Genomic DNA, 21471 nt, shown 5'->3' with positions numbered 1-21471 from the left:
CTCATAGAATTGAGTGAAAGCAGCTTTGTGCATAGTATTTACCTAAATTTCTTGAATAGCTAAGGATGGTTGATTTAGCGCAAGGTGTTTTGGGGGAGTAGTTTTGTGAAGGTATGCCTTAGAGTGGTTTAGTTAAGGGCTTTAAAGGTAATTCCCTTTTGGAAGACAGTGTGTATTGAGATTTGCTCACTTTCTGCAGCAAATGTGTGTCTAAGCAGTCCTGTCTCCTTTTCCCTTATTGGTCCCATTAGCATTTCCTTTTGCATCTCTCCTAACACCTGCATTGTGAGTGGAGTGTATTATAAACAGCAAAGACTTCTGGGTCTTGGATCCTTTTGGATCTGAAGTTAAAAATTTCAGAATAAGTTGACAGACAACATAGGAGAATTCTGCTTTGGGGTAAATGAGAATTCTATAGGATTTTGTTCTTATAACCTCTGGTAAAGAAGGATATTTATCAGTGTGCAATGAGAGCACTCCAGTTTCCAACCATTATCAGCTGTGGCTGGTTCATCTGAAAGTTCTAGGCCAAATTAAGTACTAGTTATTCCTGGATAAACTGACACTGGTAACTAAGTAGTTTTGTGTATTTGGTTATTGAAAATCCTACTTCAGCCGCAGGCATGATAATCACATAAGTTATAGTCACTAAACTGCAGTCTCAGCAAGTGTTCCTTTAGTCCTAGAGGCCAGAAATAATTTCTAAAACTGCATTTGAATGAATGTCACTTCAGTGGGGACATTTTTAAATTACTTCAAGATGTTATGTTGCCATTTACCTTCCTAGTTTCCACAGGGAGCCTCTCCCACCTAATGAGCCATTTCTTGCCTCATACTTATCTATTCCTAATTTATCTTGACTAAATACTGTACTTCTGTAGACAGAATAGCTGATAACAAATTCTTTCATCAGAACCTTATTTTATTTTTCTACCATCAATTATAATTTCAGATGAGATTTCCTTAATTCTTCCCCATAACTAGAAGATGACATTGGAGTTTAAATTTCATAGGTATGTTTATCCTAGCTCCCTTCCCCATGAGGTTTCTTTTTAGTACATATTTTTTTCCGTTCACAAAATTAACTGGTAAAAACATAAATATAAAGAGAAAAAAAAAACCTTAAAAGACAACTGTGATTTTATCCTCCCAAAGACAACCGGTTGGTGATTTTGCTTTTTGTTCCTTTTCTATTAAAAAGGAAGTTTGTTCTTTTATTGTCGGATATTCATTTAATTCTTACTTTTCTAGTTCCGAAAAATTCAGTTCCATTCGTATATTAGTTAGTGACTTTGTCCTTACGTAGGAGAGTAATATATCCATTCTCGTATAATAGTGCACTATATAATATGCGAGAAACAATTGTTTTTATACTGTTGATACCTTATGGTGTTTTGGAATGCAAAGCCCTTACGAGTTACCTCATTCAACCTCTACAACAAACCCTCAAACAAAGGAGGAATTATTATCCTGTATCATAGATCAGTAAATCAGGGTTTACAGAGGCTTTGTTCCTTGTTTAAAATCATAAGTGACCTGAAACCTAAATTCACATGTTTGGTATTTAGCTTTCTTTCCACTCCATCTTACCTATTGGCCGTATGCCACTTTACCCTTTTTTTATACCTAGATTTCATGTTTAAAAATGAACACTGATTTAATGTTGCTATAAAATGAGGATACATCCTTCCATCATTTCATCCTCTGATTCTGGTGCCTCAGTATATCCCCCACCCTTGCACAGGGTTTTCCTAAATTTGTAATTCTATTATTCATAATAAAACTAGGATTCTGGTGCTTTGCTAATAATTGCTACCTCTTTATGGAAAATTAGTGCAGTTAATCATCTGTGAAAAATATGAAAATAGGGACATCCCATGGTTTTGTTGTGTGTCAGCCTGAGTGGAAGAGAAAATAAGCCAGTAACTGGATGTTTTTTCTCTCATTATCAATACTGTTTTATGACCTGCTTTTTTATGCTTGTGATTATGATTATCATTTCATATTGCTAAATTGAAGACCCACCTCATAAATTTTAGAATGGCAGCAGAGCACTATTCTATGTTCATAGCTTAGGTTGCTTAAAATTTTTCACAAAGACAAATCCTGCCACATAGAACTTTCTATACCTTTCTTTGCACACTTATTTATTTCCTTAGAAGAAATTACTAGATGTAGTATTGCCAGGTCCAGAGTGATTTAGAGTGGCTGTGTATGTTGTTTTTTTTGCTGGTTTTTCATTTTGTGGAGTTTTTTATTTTCTTTGTTTGCAAAACTCCCTGTCTGAGTGAAGCTAGTTTACGTTCCCACCAGCAACGATTGAGTGCCTGTTCTCCCCATACCTTTGCCACTACTAACTAGGTATTAGCAGTCCCTTTTGGTCTTTTCCACTTGCATAAATGTAAAATGATAAGTCATTGTTTTAATTAGCATTTCTTTGATTATAAAGGACATTAAATATTTTTCACTTATCTACTGGCCATTTGTATTTCTTTGGTGAACTGTCTCAAGTTTGGCCATTTTTCGGTCAGGGTTAGAATTCACCTTTTCTTATTTGTGTTTTAAGTTGGGTGTTTTTTCCTTGTAAGACTCCTTTATAGTTTAAAGACATTAATCTTATTTTTATTGTTATGTATATTGCAGATATTTTTTATCAGTATCTTTTGTTCTTGATTTTTATTTGATTTTTTAAAATTTTACGTAGTCAAGTCTGTCTTTTCCTTTTCCAATCTAAAATTATTAAAAATATTTGCCTTCTAGAGGTTTCATTGGTTTTATTTTTACATTTAATCCTGACATCCAACTGCAAATTACTTTGTTATAAAGAGTAAGATATAACTATGACTTTGTTTTTTCCAAATGGTGAGCTGTTATCTGAGAACTTATTTTGAATAATCTGTCCCTTCTCTTACTTACGAAAGAATGAAAGAAGCAAGAGATTAGGGTCATCTGAGTGAAACAGATTTTAAGATCTAGAGACTTAGGACCGCGCCTGGGTGGCTCAGATGGTTAAGCGTCTGCCTTCGGCTCAGGTCATGATCCCAGGGTCCTGGGATTGAGCCCCACATCGGGCTCCTGGCTCAGCGGGGAGCCTGCTTCTTCCTCTCCCTCTGCCTCTCTCCCTGCTCATGCTCTCTCTCTCTGTGTATCTCTGTGTCTCAAATGAATAAATAAAATCTTTAAAAAAAATCTAGAGACTTAGGTGAGAAGACTAAAATGAAGAGCTAATTTTGGGCTTGTGTCCATCTTCTGTCTTGGCAGTTTTCACTGGGCTGCACCAATAAGCATAATATCTGAAGTAGTTGTTTTGTTAAGGAAAGACCTAAGAATAATACCACTACTGTGAATAAAAAGAATGTAGACTGGAAGGGTTATGGTGGTGGTTGTGGTTGGGCCTGTTCTTGCCTTTGAAGATTACCACTATAAAAGATCACTGGTTATGTTATTTTGCTTCTGTAAAGGGCACCACAAAACTGGAAACTGCCCTACTTTGGGGAAATTTGCAAAAACAAGCCTGAATTTTTCAAGTAAAAATGGAGGCCCTGAACTTGGCAAGATGGATGAGAGGAATTCTGTCCGGTGGCATTTTCCTGCTAACAAAAACTATTCCTTGACCTTTTAGGCTCAGTTCCTTATGCTTCCTACCTAGAAAATACAGTGACCTAAGAGAAAACTTAAATTCTGGCTTGCCTCATATAATAGGATGCATTAGCATTCTTCCTTCCCAAATCAGGGTGTGGACTTCTGCCTGAGTGCAATTAGTAAAAGCCAGTTTCACTGTTCTATCATTTCTTCATGTGCTTAACCTTTACTGATTTTGAAGAAATAATATTAAACTTTGGTGGTGGACTCCAGGTTGAATGAAATGTCATTAAATGTTACATTTTGACATAAATGTTGAGGGTTTGTGTGTGTACATTTATTTTGGAGAGTTTGTTGTTTGTTGATTTTATCTATCTACCATGTCTATTTTGTCTGTTTACCAATAGTTGTATTTATTTTTTTTATTTAGGTTGTGACAAAGACCTTTCATGGTGCAGGCTTGGTTGTCCCAGTAGATAAAAATGATGTTGGGTACAGAGAGCTCCCTGAAACGGATGGTAATGTATTTCTTATGTAAATGTATGAGGAAGGTTTTCCTTGTATTGAGAAGTAGGTAAGTAAGTATGCCTTTCGTGAGACAGTCACTAGATCTTAGGGATAAAGAGCAAGCTCAAGTTTTAGGATCAATCAGGCCTGAATTAAAACTAGGTTTATAGCTGTGTAACCTTAAGCAAATTACTTAACCTTACTGGTAAACCTTGTCTTTTTCATCTCTAAAATGGTTAATAATGGTGAGTACCATTCATATATAGGGATGTTTGGAGTGTAAAGAGTATGTAAGGTTCTTAGCACAGTGCTTGCCTAATAGGGCTCAAAATATGGTAATTTTAAGAGTTTAAAGAATTTTAACCTATTGCCTGGGTTACTTTTTCTGAACTATTTCAGACATTTGACATTATAGTCAACTTACAAAATAATTCTTGAAATAGTGTGTGGTTATCTAGTCCTTTGTGAAAATTTCTTCATCTGTATGTAAGACTGCTTAGCTTTCAGAAGCCCAAGATCCTGAACTACTTCATTTACAAGTACAAAAACTCTGAAAATGGACTGTTTATATACAAAATCTAATTATTGCTATTTTGACAAAAGAGGGGAAAAAATCACTTCTTAACTCTTTCCCCTCTCCTTTTTATTCCCTTCTTACTTGGAACATCCCTATTGGCATTCTCTTATATATTATCCTTTTCCAAGAAGGATAAAATTTAGAAGGAAATCAAAATTAGCACTTCCTCAAGAACCAAGTATTCCTGCCCAAACACATATAATATTGGTCATCCATTTTTCAGAACAGAACTAACCAGCCTTGGTTGTTAGTCTCTGGGGTTGGAACCTAGAAATCTGCATTTTTTTAACCAGTTTTCTAAAGCAGCTGTTCTCAAACTTCGTTGTACAGAGTCTCCAGCCAAGATTGGTATCTTAAATCACAACTATTCATGTGTAACTGTTTTTGCTGTACCCCTGCCATTTTAGAGGAGTTCCATGGGAAAAGTAAATATGGCCATGAATGGCTACAGAGCACTTCGTATGTGGCTAGTGCAATTGAGCTGAATTTGTAATTTTGATTTTAATTCATTTAACTTTAAAAACTGAAACTTAAATTTTTTTTAATATTAATTACATGTTGAAATGCTATGTGGATATAATGGGTTGTTAAATACCTTCAAATTAGTTTCACATATTTCTTTAATACAGCTACCAGAAAAAACTTAATTACATAGGTAGCCTACATACAGGACATACATACAGGACAGTCTAATCTGTCCTGTATCTCCTCTCTGAAGTCAGAGGTAGTCAGTCTCTAATGGGGAACGAGTATAGGCTCCAGCTCTTTCCTGTTCAGTCTTCTGCCTGTGTGTTAGTGCACTCGAAGCTTTATAAAGCAGATTTACTGTCTTGTCTGGGAAAGTCTGAGAACATTGTTGCAGATCTAGGGTGGTAGGTATTAAGTTGTCATACCCTGGAGTAAACCTTATTACCCTCCCCTGGTTGTGGGTCTTTATTTTTATGTCTAAAATCATTTTTATTTCTCTCTCCTTTTGCTAACATTCTAGATACCAGATCCTTCTGTGGTTTAATTATTTTTGACTGAGAAGTGCAGCAAGGCGTAAAGTTAGGGACCTAATATCATCTTGCTTTTGCCTAGTGTTGTTTGCCAGAAAGTACAGTTGACCTGCAGTTTGTTAATGTGCAACAGTGTTCGGTAAATCACAGGGTAGTTTGTTCATAACCAGTTTCCCCTTTGAAACTTGGAACATAACATTCCAACCTGGCAAATAAGATACCATTTATTAAGCAGTTCATAAATGTCGTAATAAATTATATCAAGTGATATTTATACAGTAACACTCCCCCCACTCTTTAAAGTAGGTTTTATTCCCTTTTCAGGTGGAAACTGGATCTCAAACTTAGGTCTTTCTGACTGTGGAGTGCTTACCACTAACTAAAGAATAATTGCTTAGCTAGTTGCCCAACTTTAACTTTGGCACAATCACTATGGCTTAGCTTAAGTATTCCAGTTGGTGGTAGTAGAAGAATAAAATACGAACCAAGTATTGAAGCTCCTAAATCATTGTTTTGAATAGTAACATTTAAGGCAGCATTTTTGAGTGTTAATTTAAGGCTTCACTTAGGTATCAAGTTTGGACTTCTGTTAAAGTGAATTTTCGTGGAAGTTTTTATTGGTGGAAGAACATATTTTTCCTCACACTGGTGGTGAACTGAATATTTTCGTCTCTGTTTAGTATTTTGATAGCTTAGTAATTGTTGTAAATTGCTTATTCTTTTGTAGTCCATATATGACTTACCTGGAGTGAAAGTAGAAGACATCAGAAAGTGATAAACTTTAAATTACTTGCTAACAGAAGACAACTAGGTCTTCACTTCCATGCCAACTCTAATTGAATTGTAGGGGCTGCCAGCAGCACTGTGGTGAGAGAGATTCTAAGGGTCTCAATCGATGTTATATCTTCTCTGGGTGCAAGAAGGAACCCCTTATTTTCTATTACCTTAAGGTTTTTTGATGGAGGCTGGATATGTTTCCTTTAAATGATTGGCACTGATTTTTTTCTGAAAAGGAAGCTTATGAAGTTTGTATAAATAAACTCTTTTTAAAAAGTTTCAAACCGGGGCGCCTGGGTGGCTCAGTTGGTTAAGCGACTGCCTTCGGCTCAGGTCATGATCCTGGAGTCCCGGGATCGAGTCCCACATCTGGCTCCCTGCTCAGTGGGGGGTCTGCTTCTCCCTTTGACCCTCCTCCCTCTCCTGCTCTCTGTCTCTCATTCTCTCTCTCTCAAATAAATAAGTAAAATCTTAAAAAAAAAAAAAAAAGTTTCAAACCAATAAATGCGTCACCACTATTTATAGGCAGGAACATAGGTGATAAGTGTAATTTGTTCAGTGCGATATTTATCTACCAAAGGTGGGAAAAGGAACAAAATACATTTGGTGACCTCACAGAGAGTATGCATTCGGTGCAGTCGTCACAACTGAATCAAATATATTCATATTCAGAGGTTAAAAGCCCTAGTATTTCTTTACCACTCTTGATAATCTTAGGTCTGTAGTTAGTATCAACAGAATATTGTGCCTTATACATTAAAACTTAAAAGTCATGTATCATTCTTAGGTGTAATTGTTAATGTTCTAATGAATCTTCCTCTCCCCCCCAGTACAGCAGCCACTTAGTTCAGAAATGTATTTTTGTTGGCTTGTTTGAATAATATCCATTATTTTTATTACTGGATTATCCTTAGGGCAGTAGTTTGTCAAAAAGGAGGTACAATTTGTCAAAAAGGAAGTCTAATTAGATAGTGTTAAGTACCTTCATATGCATCCTGAGATCTGATGCACACCGGCATCCAGAAAGGAGAGGAGGGGAAAATGTTGAAAGCCAAAATGAAAATGTTAAACCACCGGCTTTTTAAATTTAGAGATTAGGAATTTTCTCTGTGTTCTCACATCAAATTACACTTTTGCTGTGGCCACACTTTGGTAAAGGTTTAATTCGGCAATGATTTCTTATTTCTTATATTGCCTTTCTCTCTGCCTCTAAGAACAGGTAGGACAGGGCAATAAAGAATAAACATTATGGTCTGTTTTGGGTTTTTTTTTTTAAATCCAGCTCCTAACATGGACTGGCCCAGAGGTGGGCTATGTATGGTCTCTGTTGCCATTTTTTTTTTTTTTCCCCCAACGAGCTAAAATGGAAAAACATTCTTAGTGTGAGGGCAGTTAAAAACAGGGTGTGTCAGGTTTGGCCACAGTTTGTTGATCCGTGGACTAGCCTACTAAAAATCTTTAAAAGCTTATGTATAATCATGATTGCAACTAGATCCATGGTAAAATAGTCACAATTTGCTGATATAAAAATCTTTTTTGTTAAACCACTTTTCTTAAATTATAAAATTGCCATTCTAAATTATAGTGCCACCCAAGGTGGCATTTGTTGTACTAGTATAAAAATTGATGAGGAAAATCCAGCTTAATTATCTTTTTACCTTTGATGATGGGTGCAGATCATCTTTTATATCCTTGGTTTCTTACAGCCAACCTCAAGAGAATTTGCAAGACAATTGTTGAGGCACCAAGTGATGAGGACAGACTAAAAGCTTTTGCTCCCATTCAGGAAATGATGACCTTTGTGCAGTTTGCTAATGATGAATGTGATTATGGTATGGGGCTTGAGCTGGGAATGGATCTCTTTTGTTACGGCTCACACGTGAGTAAAAAAAAACTACCTCCCAACAGTCACCAAACCCTGCTCTTCCCCACCACACTCCACATACAGGCATACTAGAGCATGCACATTTATGTCCCCACTAGCGTGGGTAGGATATAAATTCGGCTTGTGTGTCAAAATGAATTTTTTTTTCCCAAAATGAACTTTTTGATAAGCAGATGTCTGAAAATATTTATTTGAAATTCATCTTGTATTCTACCAAAGGTGACTAACCAAGGTTATTTGCCTTCAGGTTACATTAAAGTGAATTTACTTATTAGATGTATTCTAGGGCTATATGCTGTTAGTTAGATATGTGTATGGCTACGTACACATACCTTTCGTAGGACTGTTTGAGTGCATCTGCGGTGAGGCCGGAGTCTGCGTTTGACCTGCTCCTGGGTGCTGGTAACACTGCTGCTCTATAGACCAGTGTGAGCGGCAAGACTAAACCAGCGGCGCTCTGACCTCAGCAGGTATCACCACAACGTGGAGGGCTGTTCAGACACAGCTTGGGGTACTTACCCCTACGCCCCCCACCCTCCAAGCTTTGATCGAGTTCTTGGGTGAGTCTTAGACCCGTCACAGGTCAGGCTGATGCCACTGGTCAGGGGCGTCTGTTTTGAGAACTCCGCTCCAAACCCTATCACTGTGTTTCTTTGCCTACCTTATATATGGTTATTAGTAAAAATAATCACAAGTGTTTAACAGCCAGAATAACAGTCATTGGCCAATCAGAATAATGCTGGGCCTGCCAAAAAAATGTTTATCAACTTAATTGAAAATGATTGGTGTGAGTACTAAACAACATATGAAAAGGTTTAGCACAGTACTGAGCATCTGGTAAGTGCTAACTGCATCAACGGAAGCATTGCCAGGTTCTCTTCGAGTATATATGTAATAGCAGTAGTCTAAGTCACTTGATAAACCCAAGGCAGTGACTTAAGGGATGGACCAGGGTTACATGGTGGGGTCAGGGAGAGAGAATTTGAAGATAAAGGGGAATAAATGTGATTTGAAAACTCAAATTCAGCATACCGTTTCATATAGTATCAACTAAGGAAAATAATGATTAAAATCTTAACTGGTAGGGATACACTAAAGAAGGAAAGAACATTTGAGCGTATAGTTTGGGGCAAGTAAAAAGGACGATGATCCTTACCTAAGGGAATAAGGAAGCTTAAAATTTTAACTCCATTTTCTTCTGAATTTTCTTCAAGATGTACCATTAGTCTTTTAGTACTACAAGGTTGCCTCTTGAACAGAATGCTAAATGCCTGTGTGAATTCACTGTTCCTAGCCAATTGAGAAAGTAGCTAAAATGATTTGGAGAGTATGCTTTGTTAAACAAGAGCTTTTTCAGTGTGTTTTTTGCTACTTACTAGGGCATCTGCTATATTCTCTGCTTAATGTTATATTCTTTTATTTTTCAGTATTTTCATAAAGTTGCTGGCCAGCTTTTACCTCTTGCATATAATCTGTTGAAGAGGAATCTCTTTGCAGAAATTATTGAAGATCATTTGGCAAACAGAAGTAAAGAGAACATAGACCAACTTGCAGCATGAATGAGAGTTGGCTTTGTTTCGGTGTATAATATTTTAAAGCATTAGTATTAAACTTGTGATTTGTTTTTAAGGAATACAGAAAATAAATTGATGGAAATATTTACTAAAAACGTTTATAAAGCTCTTCTAACCCTTTTCTTTCATGTGCAGATAAATGGCAGTCATCTAAATGGTGATGCCCTAATCACATCTGAAAGACAACCAAAGTCCTCTGACATGTCACAGGAAGTCACGGTCTACTGCCCGTGGATAACTAGACTATTCTCTCATCAGGGAGCCCTGTTTCAATATTGAACATATGGACAACTAAAAATTTATTTCCTCAGACTTGAGTTAATAATAGCTATAGCTCTAAGGACTGGATTTGTGGGCGGTGGGGAGGGCATAGGGGAAGTAAACTTGGGAGGTGCCTGACCCCAGAGGTACCAAAGTTACTTTTTAACAATATCTCCAGATGATACATATGTAGTCCAGGTACCTATTAGGTATATTCTTTAAAACAATTCTTTGACTCACTGTATTTGAACTAATCAGTATAGCATAGAATATTGATATACAGTATAGTATACTAATCAGTATACCATTAATTTAAAGTTTACTACTGCAAACCAGATTCACATCCTCAAGCCTGAAAAAAATGTCCTTCCCCTTAAAAACAGAGCGCAAACCATGAAATGTAAAATAGCCAACTCTGCAGATTGGGCTGAAGAGCATATAAGCCATTTCCCCTTTGTATGAAGTTCAAGGTAAAAAAGCCCTTAGGTCATCTTGTAACCCCCACGTTTTGCAGAAGATTGACTTGCCTTACCCAAAGAACTTTTGTTGAATTGTCAGTCTCCAGTGTCACTTATCCTGTCAGCTGTCTTCTTAAAATAGTTTGAGATACTCTGATACTTACTCTTTTTGATATAAAGTATGAGTAGACTATTTGCAAACACTTCCCGCCAGGATTTTTAATACAAGCAGCTTGTCTTTAAGCTGCAGGTTTTTTAAGAACATGTATTTTATCAGTATGTATCCCCCCTCAGTAACACAAACCTTTGAGTATGTATTTATTTGTTGGACAAAATGACCCTATTCCATGCTGCTCACTAAGTGCCTGATAAAATCACACTAGCAAGATTTGGGAAACTATTTTGAGATGCCCTTAAGGTAAGAATTCTTGACTTCTCAGACAATAGAATGTCTTCTGAGGTCAAAAATCTCCTCTGCTTTTACAGCCTATACCTAGTATCTATTCTCATTCCCATGGCCCAGGCTGCCTTTGTAGGTCATTAAGATGCTTTCTTCAAGAGATGTTTTATATAATAGCTTAGCCAAACTAAACTGAAAACATCCTTTTACCTTCCCTTTCATTACTGTACTGGAACTTTCATAGTTCTGATGGGGAGGTCTCAGGAGGTTTTAAGAAACTGCCACATTTCAGTGTGTAAGCATCTGCAGGTCCTGGCCCCATCTGAACTAAGCTGTAAGATGACAGGAACATTAGCTCACACATACTTTGATTAGAAAAGGTGACCAAATCACATTGGATCTTAAATAATTGAACATTTTATAAGCTCCTGAGCCTTTTTCCTCAGATTTCCTTAGTTTCTAAGGTACCTAATATTAGGGGCAGTATTCAGAAATAGTTAACATATATCTTTTAAATTAACATATATTAACATATATCTTTTAAATATCTAAAAAAATATTCAAATCAGCTATCTTAAATCAATCTTCTTAGCTAGAAATATTAGCCATTTAATAAATTCTGCCATTCCTTGATCCAACAGTTTCAAATACAGTTTGTAGTTTTTTTTTTTAAATATGCCTTGTGATCAGTAATACAGATTCTAACAGGACTTCTTATCAAGGAACAAATTAAAATGAAGGGGGACAAAAAAAAGATCAGCTTTTCATCCTTTGCTTATACAAACCTAACATGAATGTGTATTTTCAGAACGCCAGGCGTTGCGTAACAGCAAAGATTGAATTGGATACCAATGCCAAGAATATGGCCATTATCATCTGGATACTGTAGTTGCGGATTTCCAGTCTCAAACTGGAAAGTTGTGTCAGAGGGCTGGAAACAGGTTTCAGGAGGTACTCACCTTCCAACTACTGGAACATTTTTCATTAAAGAGCAAGCTCCTTACAATACAATACCAAACTTCTCTTTCTCTTTCCTTCACTGAAGCACAGTCCGCTAACCTAGTTTGCTGAATATTTTTATCTACCGAGGATGTGGCCATCCAATGGCTATAGTCGCTTCCAAGCACCACCTATCTACTTCTGTTCTCAGAACACGTTCTAAATGCCTAGACTCCCAAATGAAGTACCTTAACTCGGTAAGAATCTAACAGAAAATCACTACTCGAATTTAGCTAAGCTCATTCCTGGAGCTTAATAATGGGGTATAATCTCTCAAACACACATGTGGAAAGATACACCCAAGGGAAAAAATGAAAGCTATAAAACTTAATCCAAGGTAGTGCTACATATTACGTCACCACAATGACAGATACCCGCTATCTATGCAGATGATCCTGATACCCTAAACCCACAGTTTATTCAGTATCTAGACCAAGGGTCAACAAACGTGCTGAGGGCCAAATCTGACCCACTTGTTTTTGTCAGCGGGAAGCCTGCTTCTCCCTCTCCCACTCCCCCTACTTGTGTTCCCTCTCTCGCTGTCTCTCTCTGTGAAAATAAAATCTTAAAAAAAAAAAAAAACTGTATGGAGAAACAGCCACACCTGTTCATTTGCGTATTATGTGGGCCTACAACGGCAGAGTAGTTGCAGCAGATTGTTATGGCCCCCAAAGCCTAAAATATTTGCTATCTGGCACTTCACAGTGGAAAATTTGCTGACTCCTGATCTAGATGGTCCCCCTCTTTAGCTATCAACTCCAAAGTCACACCCTAGACCTTGTCAGCACCAATAATGCAAACCCCCTCCCTAATCTCAGTTTCAAGCATCCTACTGTCCAAAATATCACCACCCGTCTTTTCCTCTCTCTTTCTCTAGTCCCCAGCTCCACCCAGTTTTCAAACCCACCGTAGCCTACACCAATTCACTGATCTAACAGCCTTTTTCACTATTCTTCACTTGGTATTCTTGCTTCCCTCTTCACCCAGCCCTTGTATTCCACTCTCCATCATTATGATCACTCCCTCATCTACCCCACTGCCCCTCTCCCCATTAGCTGTACTTACGTTAGAAACTTAAGCCTGATAAAAAGCTGCCTACTCCTACTTCTGCTCAGTATCAGGTGGCTGGGGGAAAAAATACAACCATGACAACTGGTCTTGTATTTTTGTTTGTTTATTTTTTTTATTTTTATTTATTTGACAGAGAGAGACACAGCGAGAGAGGGAACACAAGCAGGGAGAGTGGGAGAGGGAGAAGCAGGCTCCCCGCAGAGCAGGGAGCCCGATGCGGGGCTCGATCCCAGGACCCTGGGATCATGACCCGAGCCGAAGGCAGACGCTTAACCGACTGAGCCACCCAGGCGCCCCGACAACTGGTCTTGTTTTAACCTCAAGTTGGTCATACTACTGCCCATTAATCCTACTACTTTCACATCTTTCCTCAAACATGCAACAGTACCTCCCAGCCCTCAGTTTATTTCACTAAGAAAAAACAAAGTAACTTCCCCAAAATCTCACCCCACACTACCAACTACCCAATATACTCTGCCTCTTCCACATTGCTATAAATGTTGCTTAATGTCCCAAGAGGCCATCCCCTCTTGCCTACTCAAAGACCTCTCTCTCTCTTCAAATCAGTTTTCCCTCTCCAATATTCCTATCAACAATAAAAGCTGTAATATCCTGCATCCTAAAACAAAATACTCTCTTTCACGCATCCAGTTTCTGGAAAACTCAGCAAGAGTTGAAATAGTTGCCTTTTGGGGCGCCTGGGTGGCTCAGTTGGTTAAGCACCTGCCTTGGGCTCAGGTCATGATCCCAGGCTCCTGGGATGGAGCCCCGTATGGGGCTCCCTGCTCAGCAGGAAGGCTGCTTCTCCCTCTCTCTCTGCCCATTCCCCGCCCCTGCTCATGCTCTCTCAAATATATAAAATCTTAAAAAAAAAAAAAAAAATAGCTGCCTTCAATTCCTTTCATCAATCTCTGTCAAACCCACTCCAATCAGACTTTTGCCTGATCTGAGCCTGCTTTGATCAAAGTTATCCATTATCTCCCACTGGGCAACTTTCAATCCCCATTTACTTCACTGATCCTCCATGAAACTATTATTCACGCCTTATGGGACCACCTTTCTCTTAAAGGCACCAATCTTCACCCTACCTCACTGGTTGCTCCCTCTTCTGCTGGCGCCTCATCTCCTCAAATCTAAATATACATGTATGTCAATGCTCAGTCCACTCTGTTCACTGGCTCAGGATGATACCTCCCAGATGTTTTAGGTCTCTTAGGCTGGACCTTCCTCCTGAACTTGAGTCTCGGTATATATAACTGCCTACTTGACATCCCCACTTGGAAGTCGAAAAGTCATTTAAAACTTAATGTCTTAAAACCAAAATTCCTCTGTACACAACCTCAAATCTGGTCTTCCTGAAGTCATTCCCAGTTCAGTCAGTGGCCATTGGGAACATCTTTTACTCCTCTTGTATCACTCCACATTCGATCCATTAGCAAATCCTGCCTCTGCCACCTCCAAAATGTCTAGAATCCAGCACTTGAACGACCTCCACCACCCGAGTCAGGTTCAAGCATCTATCATATCTTACCTTGATTATTCCGAGAGCCTTCTAATTGGTCTCCCTCCATCCACCCCTTCCCCATTATAGTCTATCCCCTACAAAGCAGCCAGAGATCACGTTAAGTCAGATCATGTCACTTTTCTGCCACACTGGCTTCCCATTTTATTCAGAATAAAAGTCAAACGACTATATCCCTAACTTCTTTCCTCCTCTTACACCCTACTCCCCACTCCAGCCACAGTGACGTACTTGGTATTCCTTGTACCTGTCAGGTGTATCCCTCCTCAGGATATTTGCATATACTATTTCCTCTTCTTAGAACATTCTTCTCACAGATAACTGTATCATTCCCTTACTTTTTTTAGGATTCTGCTCAAATGTCACCTTATCCCTGAGGCCATCTATAAAAAATAGCATCCTCCCGATTACTGATTTTTTGGGAATTTTTGCCTGATTTATGTATGCTGTAACAGTGTGTGGCACACTTTCAAAAAAAGAAAAATCTGCTGAACTAAATAACTTGTGATATGTATCACCATCTGACATACCATATATGTCTCTGTCCCTACTGGAATGTAAGCTTCAGGAACACAGCGCAGTGCCTATCACACAGTAAGTATTCAATAAAAACTCAGTGAAGGATCGAATGAAATGAATGATAAATAAAATCTATTACAGACTTTTTAGTCAAGTGTCTTTTACTAAGAGTTTAATATTACACTACTGAAATCTTTTAACAATTCAAATGTTACCACCTTCATTTAGGCAGTTCTATTAGCAAATGTACAAAGTAAAATTTAAAAAAACATGTAGGGGCGCCTGGGTGGCTCAGTCGGTTAAGCGGTTGACTCTTGGTTTCAGCTCAGGTCATGATCTCAGTCAGGGTCCTGAGATCGAGCCCCAGGTTAGACTCCACGCTCAGTGCAGTCGGCCTGAGATTCTCTCTACCTCTCCCCCTGCCCCTTCCGCTCTCTAAAGTAAATAAATCAATCTAAAAAAAAAATGTAAATCATTTACATGTTTTATCTTCATGCCAACAGCGTAATTTTTCTTTTTGAAAGTAAACTGAAGTGAAATCTTTCTGTAAACCTCCAAGTTGCACTGACAAATGGAGACTCCCTACTACTGCTGGTAGTATTTATATCCTGCTGTTCAATCCAGCATCTATTCCTTTGTGGCCCCTCGTCTGCAAAGTATAGAAATGGCTTTGTAACCTGAGAGAAACATTGTATTTGTCACCCCTTTGAGGCTGGCATGTGCCAGGCATATTGGCCTACACTGCATAGGGCAGCAGCAGAAGTGGGAGGACTCTTACAGATATAATTAAAGGCCAAACCACACATTGTCATATAGATTTTAATAGATTTTCTGATTAACTCATCACAGTAATCATTTTTACTGTAATGATATGCAGCTTTACTACACTAGTATAAATAAAAACAGATAAATACAGCTCTAGGCAACATCACAGATTAACAAACTAAGCATTCTTCATGAACCAAAACTGAAAACAATTATTAGTAAGAGATGCTGACACCCTTGCCCATTCTCATCATACCTTCTCAAAAAGGGTACTCCAATAAGGCGCTCCACTTATTATATTGGTCAATTAATTTGCCAATTAGCCAGGCACATATATTTCATGGTCTCCACTATTTCATCGTTTGGTTGAAAAGCAGACACACCTCAATATATCAAAAAGAAAAGTGGAACAGGTAGTACTACTGAAGAAAACCAGTGAATGCATTAGAAATACAACACTTTTCCTGTATTTTAGCAGTAAGACACATCAAGGGATAGAAATATACCAGGAAGAAAATTAATATCCACCTTGAATATCCACCCTGAAATGTCGGTCTGTGAGGCAGGATGAGCAATGAAAGGAGGACGTGAAATCAAAAAGGAAACATGGAAAATAAAATCCATGTGACATTTAATGTTACGAAGCTATCTGCAAAGAAGCTGGTTTCTCCTTTGAAGGCTTGTAACTCAAGACAAGCTATTCAGTAGCCAATGCTGAGGAGTTCACACTGCAGATACACTTAGGACAAGATGAAGATAAGATACATAGAAGTATAATTTAGAAAAGATTTCACTCTGTATGGCCAAATGAGCTTCATTGAAGGGGTTACTAAGAAAGCTTGAAGTCTGCCAAAGGGAGCAAGTAAACTAGGACAAAATACCAATTTTAGGCAGATAGCAAAATGAAGAAATGTTTCATGAAGTTCCTAAAATGTTGTTCAACTTTTAATTGTCATTCTAATATGGCTTCATGATCTAATAAAAGCTTCAAGATATTACGGATATATTATTTTTAAGAACTAGGAAGTGAAGAATCACTTCCAAAATGTAAAAACGGCTCATTGCCAGTTATGTTTCAGAAAATGTCTGTCTGCAAAATTCATTTCCTACCAAAAATGCATAAGCCCAGATTATATAGGCCAGTCCTTCAAGTAAACTGCCTTTGCTGATAGTGAATTAAGACCATGATTAAGACAGACATTTCCAAAAACAAAAATTCCAAACACACCCCAGTACATTTTCAACTCATCCTGCAAAAATGTGCACTGTGGATATTCAAAACATTAACTGAACACTTATGGATGTGATGTACCCAAAGATTCAAAGGTTATGTTCAGATTAAAATTTTAACTGCTACCTTTGCAATTGTTTTCATTTGCTTGATTTTTTTTTTTTTTTAAGGTTAACACTATTTGACTTTTGGTTTTAATCTGCAAAGTGATTTGTTGTGTTTTAACTTTCTAGTTAATGAGTCAAAATGTACAGAATACATAATCCAGAGGATGGCAGTGAAAGATCGGAAAAAGGTTTATGTACACACTGGATCACAGACAAATAACCACAACCTCTTTTTAAACCCTTGTTCCCAGTGTAAACTTTGTTCATATCTCCATATTTGTAAGTCTGAATTAGTCTATAAAAATCACATTAAAAAGGTAAAATTATTTAAGCACGATATTAACTGATCTGTATTTTATAAATTTTAATCCATAAAAATATAAATAAGAATGGTAAATTTTTAAGAAAAGAAATATACATTTAGTGCAAGTTATGAATTACATTTCTTCTTCAGTGTCAGCAATAAAATATCTTGAGGAAAGAAAAAAAAATGACTGATCTAATTTCAAGAAAAAAAATTCCAGTGTTTAAACATGCAATTAATACCAGATACAGCTAAACAGAATACTTCCTTCTCTTTACTGTCAAAGCAGCAGCATTTTGTTTCCTTATGCTGAACAGTACTTGTCTATTATAGTAGTTTTAGAATAGAATAGAAAATTTGCATAAGACCAGGTCACATTATCCATAAAGTCTGAGAGGAAAAAAACAAAAAGAAAACTGTTTATCCTTACAAGTCAAGGTTCATTGTTGTTGATTCTGAACCACAATGCACACAAGCTGAGAGATTTCCTTCACGCTTCCTTCGAGATTTTACCCATTTGATTGGCCTTTGTTGTGGTGCATGTGACCGCTCCAAGCATTTAGTGATGGTACCAACTGCATGGCTAATGGCACAAGAAACACTCCCTTCTTGTGATGAAACTTCGGTAAAATCACAGTACATCTCAATATGAGAAAGGACTGTTTCAAAAGGGTACACCAGTTTAAAGAGGCTTTGCCACAGCTCAAGAGAGAAAGAGAGAGAGAGAGAGGGAGGGAGAAAGAAAAAGAAACGCTCTTCTGGAATGTAGAAAGATAATGCTTAACTATATCATTCGTGAATTAAACAGAACAGTTTTGATACAAAAGGGCAAGACCTTGCTGTCTTATAGATGGCTCAATTCAAAGTAATTCCTCCAGAAACAGGGACTGCTATTGCTGCGATGCTGGAGAAACAGGCCAGGTGCTCCAGCTGGTCCGAGGACTCCACGGCCGCGGCGCCCTCTCCGCTGATGCTCCCGCCTGCACTACCACGCACATCCTCAGCTGAATGCATCCAGTGCAGAACAACAGGAGACGATTTGCTGCTCTCAGTTAGAAGGGGAAATACCTCACTCACTTCCTTCTCGCTCCTTTCCCTCCCCAAACAATTCCTCCATTCCACCAGCCGTATTTGCAAACCGTGTTGCAAAAGCCTGGCTTTTAGATTTCTTGTCTTTCTTTTTTTAAAGGAGAAATAAAAGTAGACGACTCCCTCGGGTTAAAGAGTTGTGCTATTCAACAAATGAACTTCCTCTTCTGTTTCCTCTCTCTCCTCATCTATAGGATTCAGTTGAACATTATTGAAGCGGGGTCTTGGTTTGCCGTCTGGGCCATATGACGGAGGATATCTTTTTTTGTTATAATGCCAAGGAGGCGCCTGAAAGGAATAAACAGAAGATTGCTATTAAAATAAAAGGGAAAAGAAAAGCAAAGCTAACTCTATAGCTAAACCCTTTTTGTTGACAGGAATAGAGCAAAGCAAGCACCGTGATTTTGCATTTTCAAAAAGTATTTTATTGGTAAAGATAATTAAATTATCCAGCAACCATCCTTTGATATGAAAGTATCATGGTCACTAATAGTACGATGTCCTTTCCACCAAGACTCTGAGGACTGCACGCCTCACTGAAGTAGAGGTACTTCGATTCATGTATGCCAACAAAAAAGTAAAACAAAATGGGAGGATGTGTGAACAAGAAATGATACTGATCCCATTTGAGAAGGAAAAGTCATTGCCAGGACATCAAGAAAGCAGTAAAATGTCTGATGACCAAATCTCCTCAATATTCCATTTTTTTAAAACCAAATTTAACCAACTTTAAAAAAATAACTTAAGGATTGCCCAGTTGTATGCAGAATCTTCATGAAAGCACATACAATTGAGATAAAATGGTCAACAAAGAACTCCAATCCCAAACTTCAGAGCCCAGAGAATAAATCTGTAAGACAACCCAAGTTTCTAGTACACTCATCAATGTTTTCCTCTTTTGCTTTTGGCCGAAAAAGTTAAGATACAGTGCTTTTATGAAAGTCTTGGTTGTTAATGCTTACGGTGAAAAAATCAAGAAGCAGTCCTAAAAGATTATTATAGGTGAAGCAGAAAGCAGAATGAATGAGTAGCTACTTATTATTCTGGTTAGTAGTTTTTTAAAAAAGGATGCATGAAACACTTGTGAAATATTAGCATACAACAGAAATACATAATCAGTTGTGTACTTAAGCAAACTGGGACAGGTTTTATATAGGTATGACAATTACAGGGCAAAATAATTTCAGGCATTAATTGCTAAAGCCAGACAATTTTTAGGTTATAAGGTAAGATAATTCAAAATTTATCTTTAGCCATGAAACCACTAGGACATAAAGCCAGTTAAAACAAATGCATTTGACCCCAAAAGCTGCTCACAGCATTCTGGAAACATCAAACAAAAGGGGCACACACATAATCTAGGTACAGTTCACTAATGAAATGGCAGGACACACATTCTTGACTGTGAAGGTATGCAAGGTATAGCAGAAAAAGAACTAATGCTATGATCACAAATATATACAACATTACGCTCTAGTTAGTGTGCCCATAAAAAAATCTGTTTAACATTCAGCAATTCTAACATTGCTAAGCTCGGTTAAAATCATTTATGAGCTTAGATTTACCACAAGACTACCACAAGATTAGGAAACATAAAAAAGAAAAAGGGTTTTGGGGGTGGGGGACAGACATTTTCCACCAGTCAGTCACCTTCTGAAACCGGTGTATCAACTAAGGTAGACACACTTGTGTTTAAGAACATCCAATAATATTTACTCATTTAATTATCAAACTGTTTATAGTTCTTAAATTGCAACCAATGATTTTGATGAGAGACATTAACTTTTGCTAACTTCCTGTGAATGGAATCTTACAAATATCTAAATTTATCTTACAGACATAGTTTATGAGATATAAATGTAATTGGCAGCATGTAGGATTTTTTTTTATTCAGCAGATATCTGGGACAGACAGAACTGAACAGTTCACAAGTTTCATGCTTCCTGACTTCTAAGGTGTCTAATGAGGAGATCTCATATATCTAATCACCAAGGGTTCGACGTGCTGCTTTAGTTGCTCGAGATGCTCTAATATGTTCTTCTTTGTGATGATCCCCAAGACAATCCTGAAACAGATCATGTTATGCTAATAACTGTGAGAAATTAAATTAAAAGAGGTTCCAATCATAATGATAAAGGAGAGAAAAAAATAAAAAACATGAACCATAAGAATGCTTTTAATGAACTTTAGAAAAATAAAAACAAAAATGATTTGAAACCCCAGGCCCCATTTGCATAACTTCTACTGACTTTCATAAGAGACATGATACTATTTTTAAATATAGGTGAGTTGTTTTCCTTTTTAAATTAAAAATCAAAATTATAAAAGTTTGCAATGAAAATGACTATAAAGAAAAGTACAAAAGAAACAATACACAGCTATAAACCTCTAAAATTTAGTTTCATTTTCAGTGTCCCTTCATCAGGGGAAAGTATTTTTCTAATTTCTAAAATGTTAACAATGCAGCTGCTATTATTTGGATCTACCTCAGCAGTGAAAAGGTAGAAAGAAGGCTTAGCCTCAATTGCCTATGAGGAGACTTAAGAAATCCCGCGGGTTTTACTACTACTTGGGATTAAAATGAAAGGTAATGTGCACTTAAATAAATAATGCCAACCAATACACACACCCCCTAATTTTCAGGACATGCTGAAAGCTACTTCTTAAAATAAGCTAGTAAGATGTATTTATAATTAGAGGTCAAAATGTCTTTTACATTATGCATGTTTTTTTCTAAATGATTATTTTTCAGTTAATCTATCACTATTATAATATCAAGCAAAATGAGGGACACAAATTGTCACAAGGATACTTGAAAATAATTAGATTTATTAGAACAAAATCC

At 37.4% G+C, this 21471-nt stretch overlaps 2 protein-coding genes across 15 annotated transcripts in view; one reads left to right on the top strand and one right to left on the bottom strand.

The window, feature by feature from the left end:
- LOC123848095 (histone PARylation factor 1) overlaps window positions 1–15272 on the top strand; it is a 33885-nt gene extending 18613 nt beyond the window's left edge. For 2 of the 5 annotated variants that reach the window (XM_064585291.1, XM_064585290.1), the window contains 3 exons: window positions 4013–4100; window positions 8148–8320; window positions 9754–15272. In XM_064585291.1, coding sequence (XP_064441361.1) covers window positions 4013–4100; window positions 8148–8320; window positions 9754–9885 — 393 coding nt within the window. In that variant the 3' untranslated portion in view covers window positions 9886–15272. The remainder of the gene's footprint in view (window positions 1–4012; window positions 4101–8147; window positions 8321–9753) is intronic. The other 3 variants (XR_010409631.1, XR_010409630.1, XR_010409629.1) reach the window with 3 other exon arrangements.
- A 2310-nt stretch (window positions 15273–17582) lies between these two features.
- Window positions 17583–21471, bottom strand: part of CLCN3 (chloride voltage-gated channel 3) — a 91016-nt gene continuing 87127 nt past the window's right edge. For 7 of the 10 annotated variants that reach the window (XM_064585286.1, XM_064585284.1, XM_064585285.1 and 4 more), the window contains 2 exons: window positions 20616–20691; window positions 17583–18914 (listed from right to left, as the gene is read on the bottom strand). In XM_064585286.1, coding sequence (XP_064441356.1) covers window positions 18756–18914; window positions 20616–20691 — 235 coding nt within the window. In that variant the 3' untranslated portion in view covers window positions 17583–18755. The remainder of the gene's footprint in view (window positions 18915–20615; window positions 20692–21471) is intronic. The other 3 variants (XM_064585288.1, XM_045880147.3, XM_045880148.3) reach the window with 1 other exon arrangement.

The sequence above is a fragment of the Mirounga angustirostris genome, unplaced genomic scaffold (genome assembly GCF_029215605.1).
Source record: "Mirounga angustirostris isolate CCGP_5_RB_7025 unplaced genomic scaffold, mMirAng1.0.hap1 SCAF_2, whole genome shotgun sequence".
Lineage (NCBI taxonomy): Eukaryota > Metazoa > Chordata > Mammalia > Carnivora > Phocidae > Mirounga > Mirounga angustirostris.
Note: the sequence above shows the minus strand (reverse complement) of the source record. Positions and strands in the feature narration are given on the sequence as shown.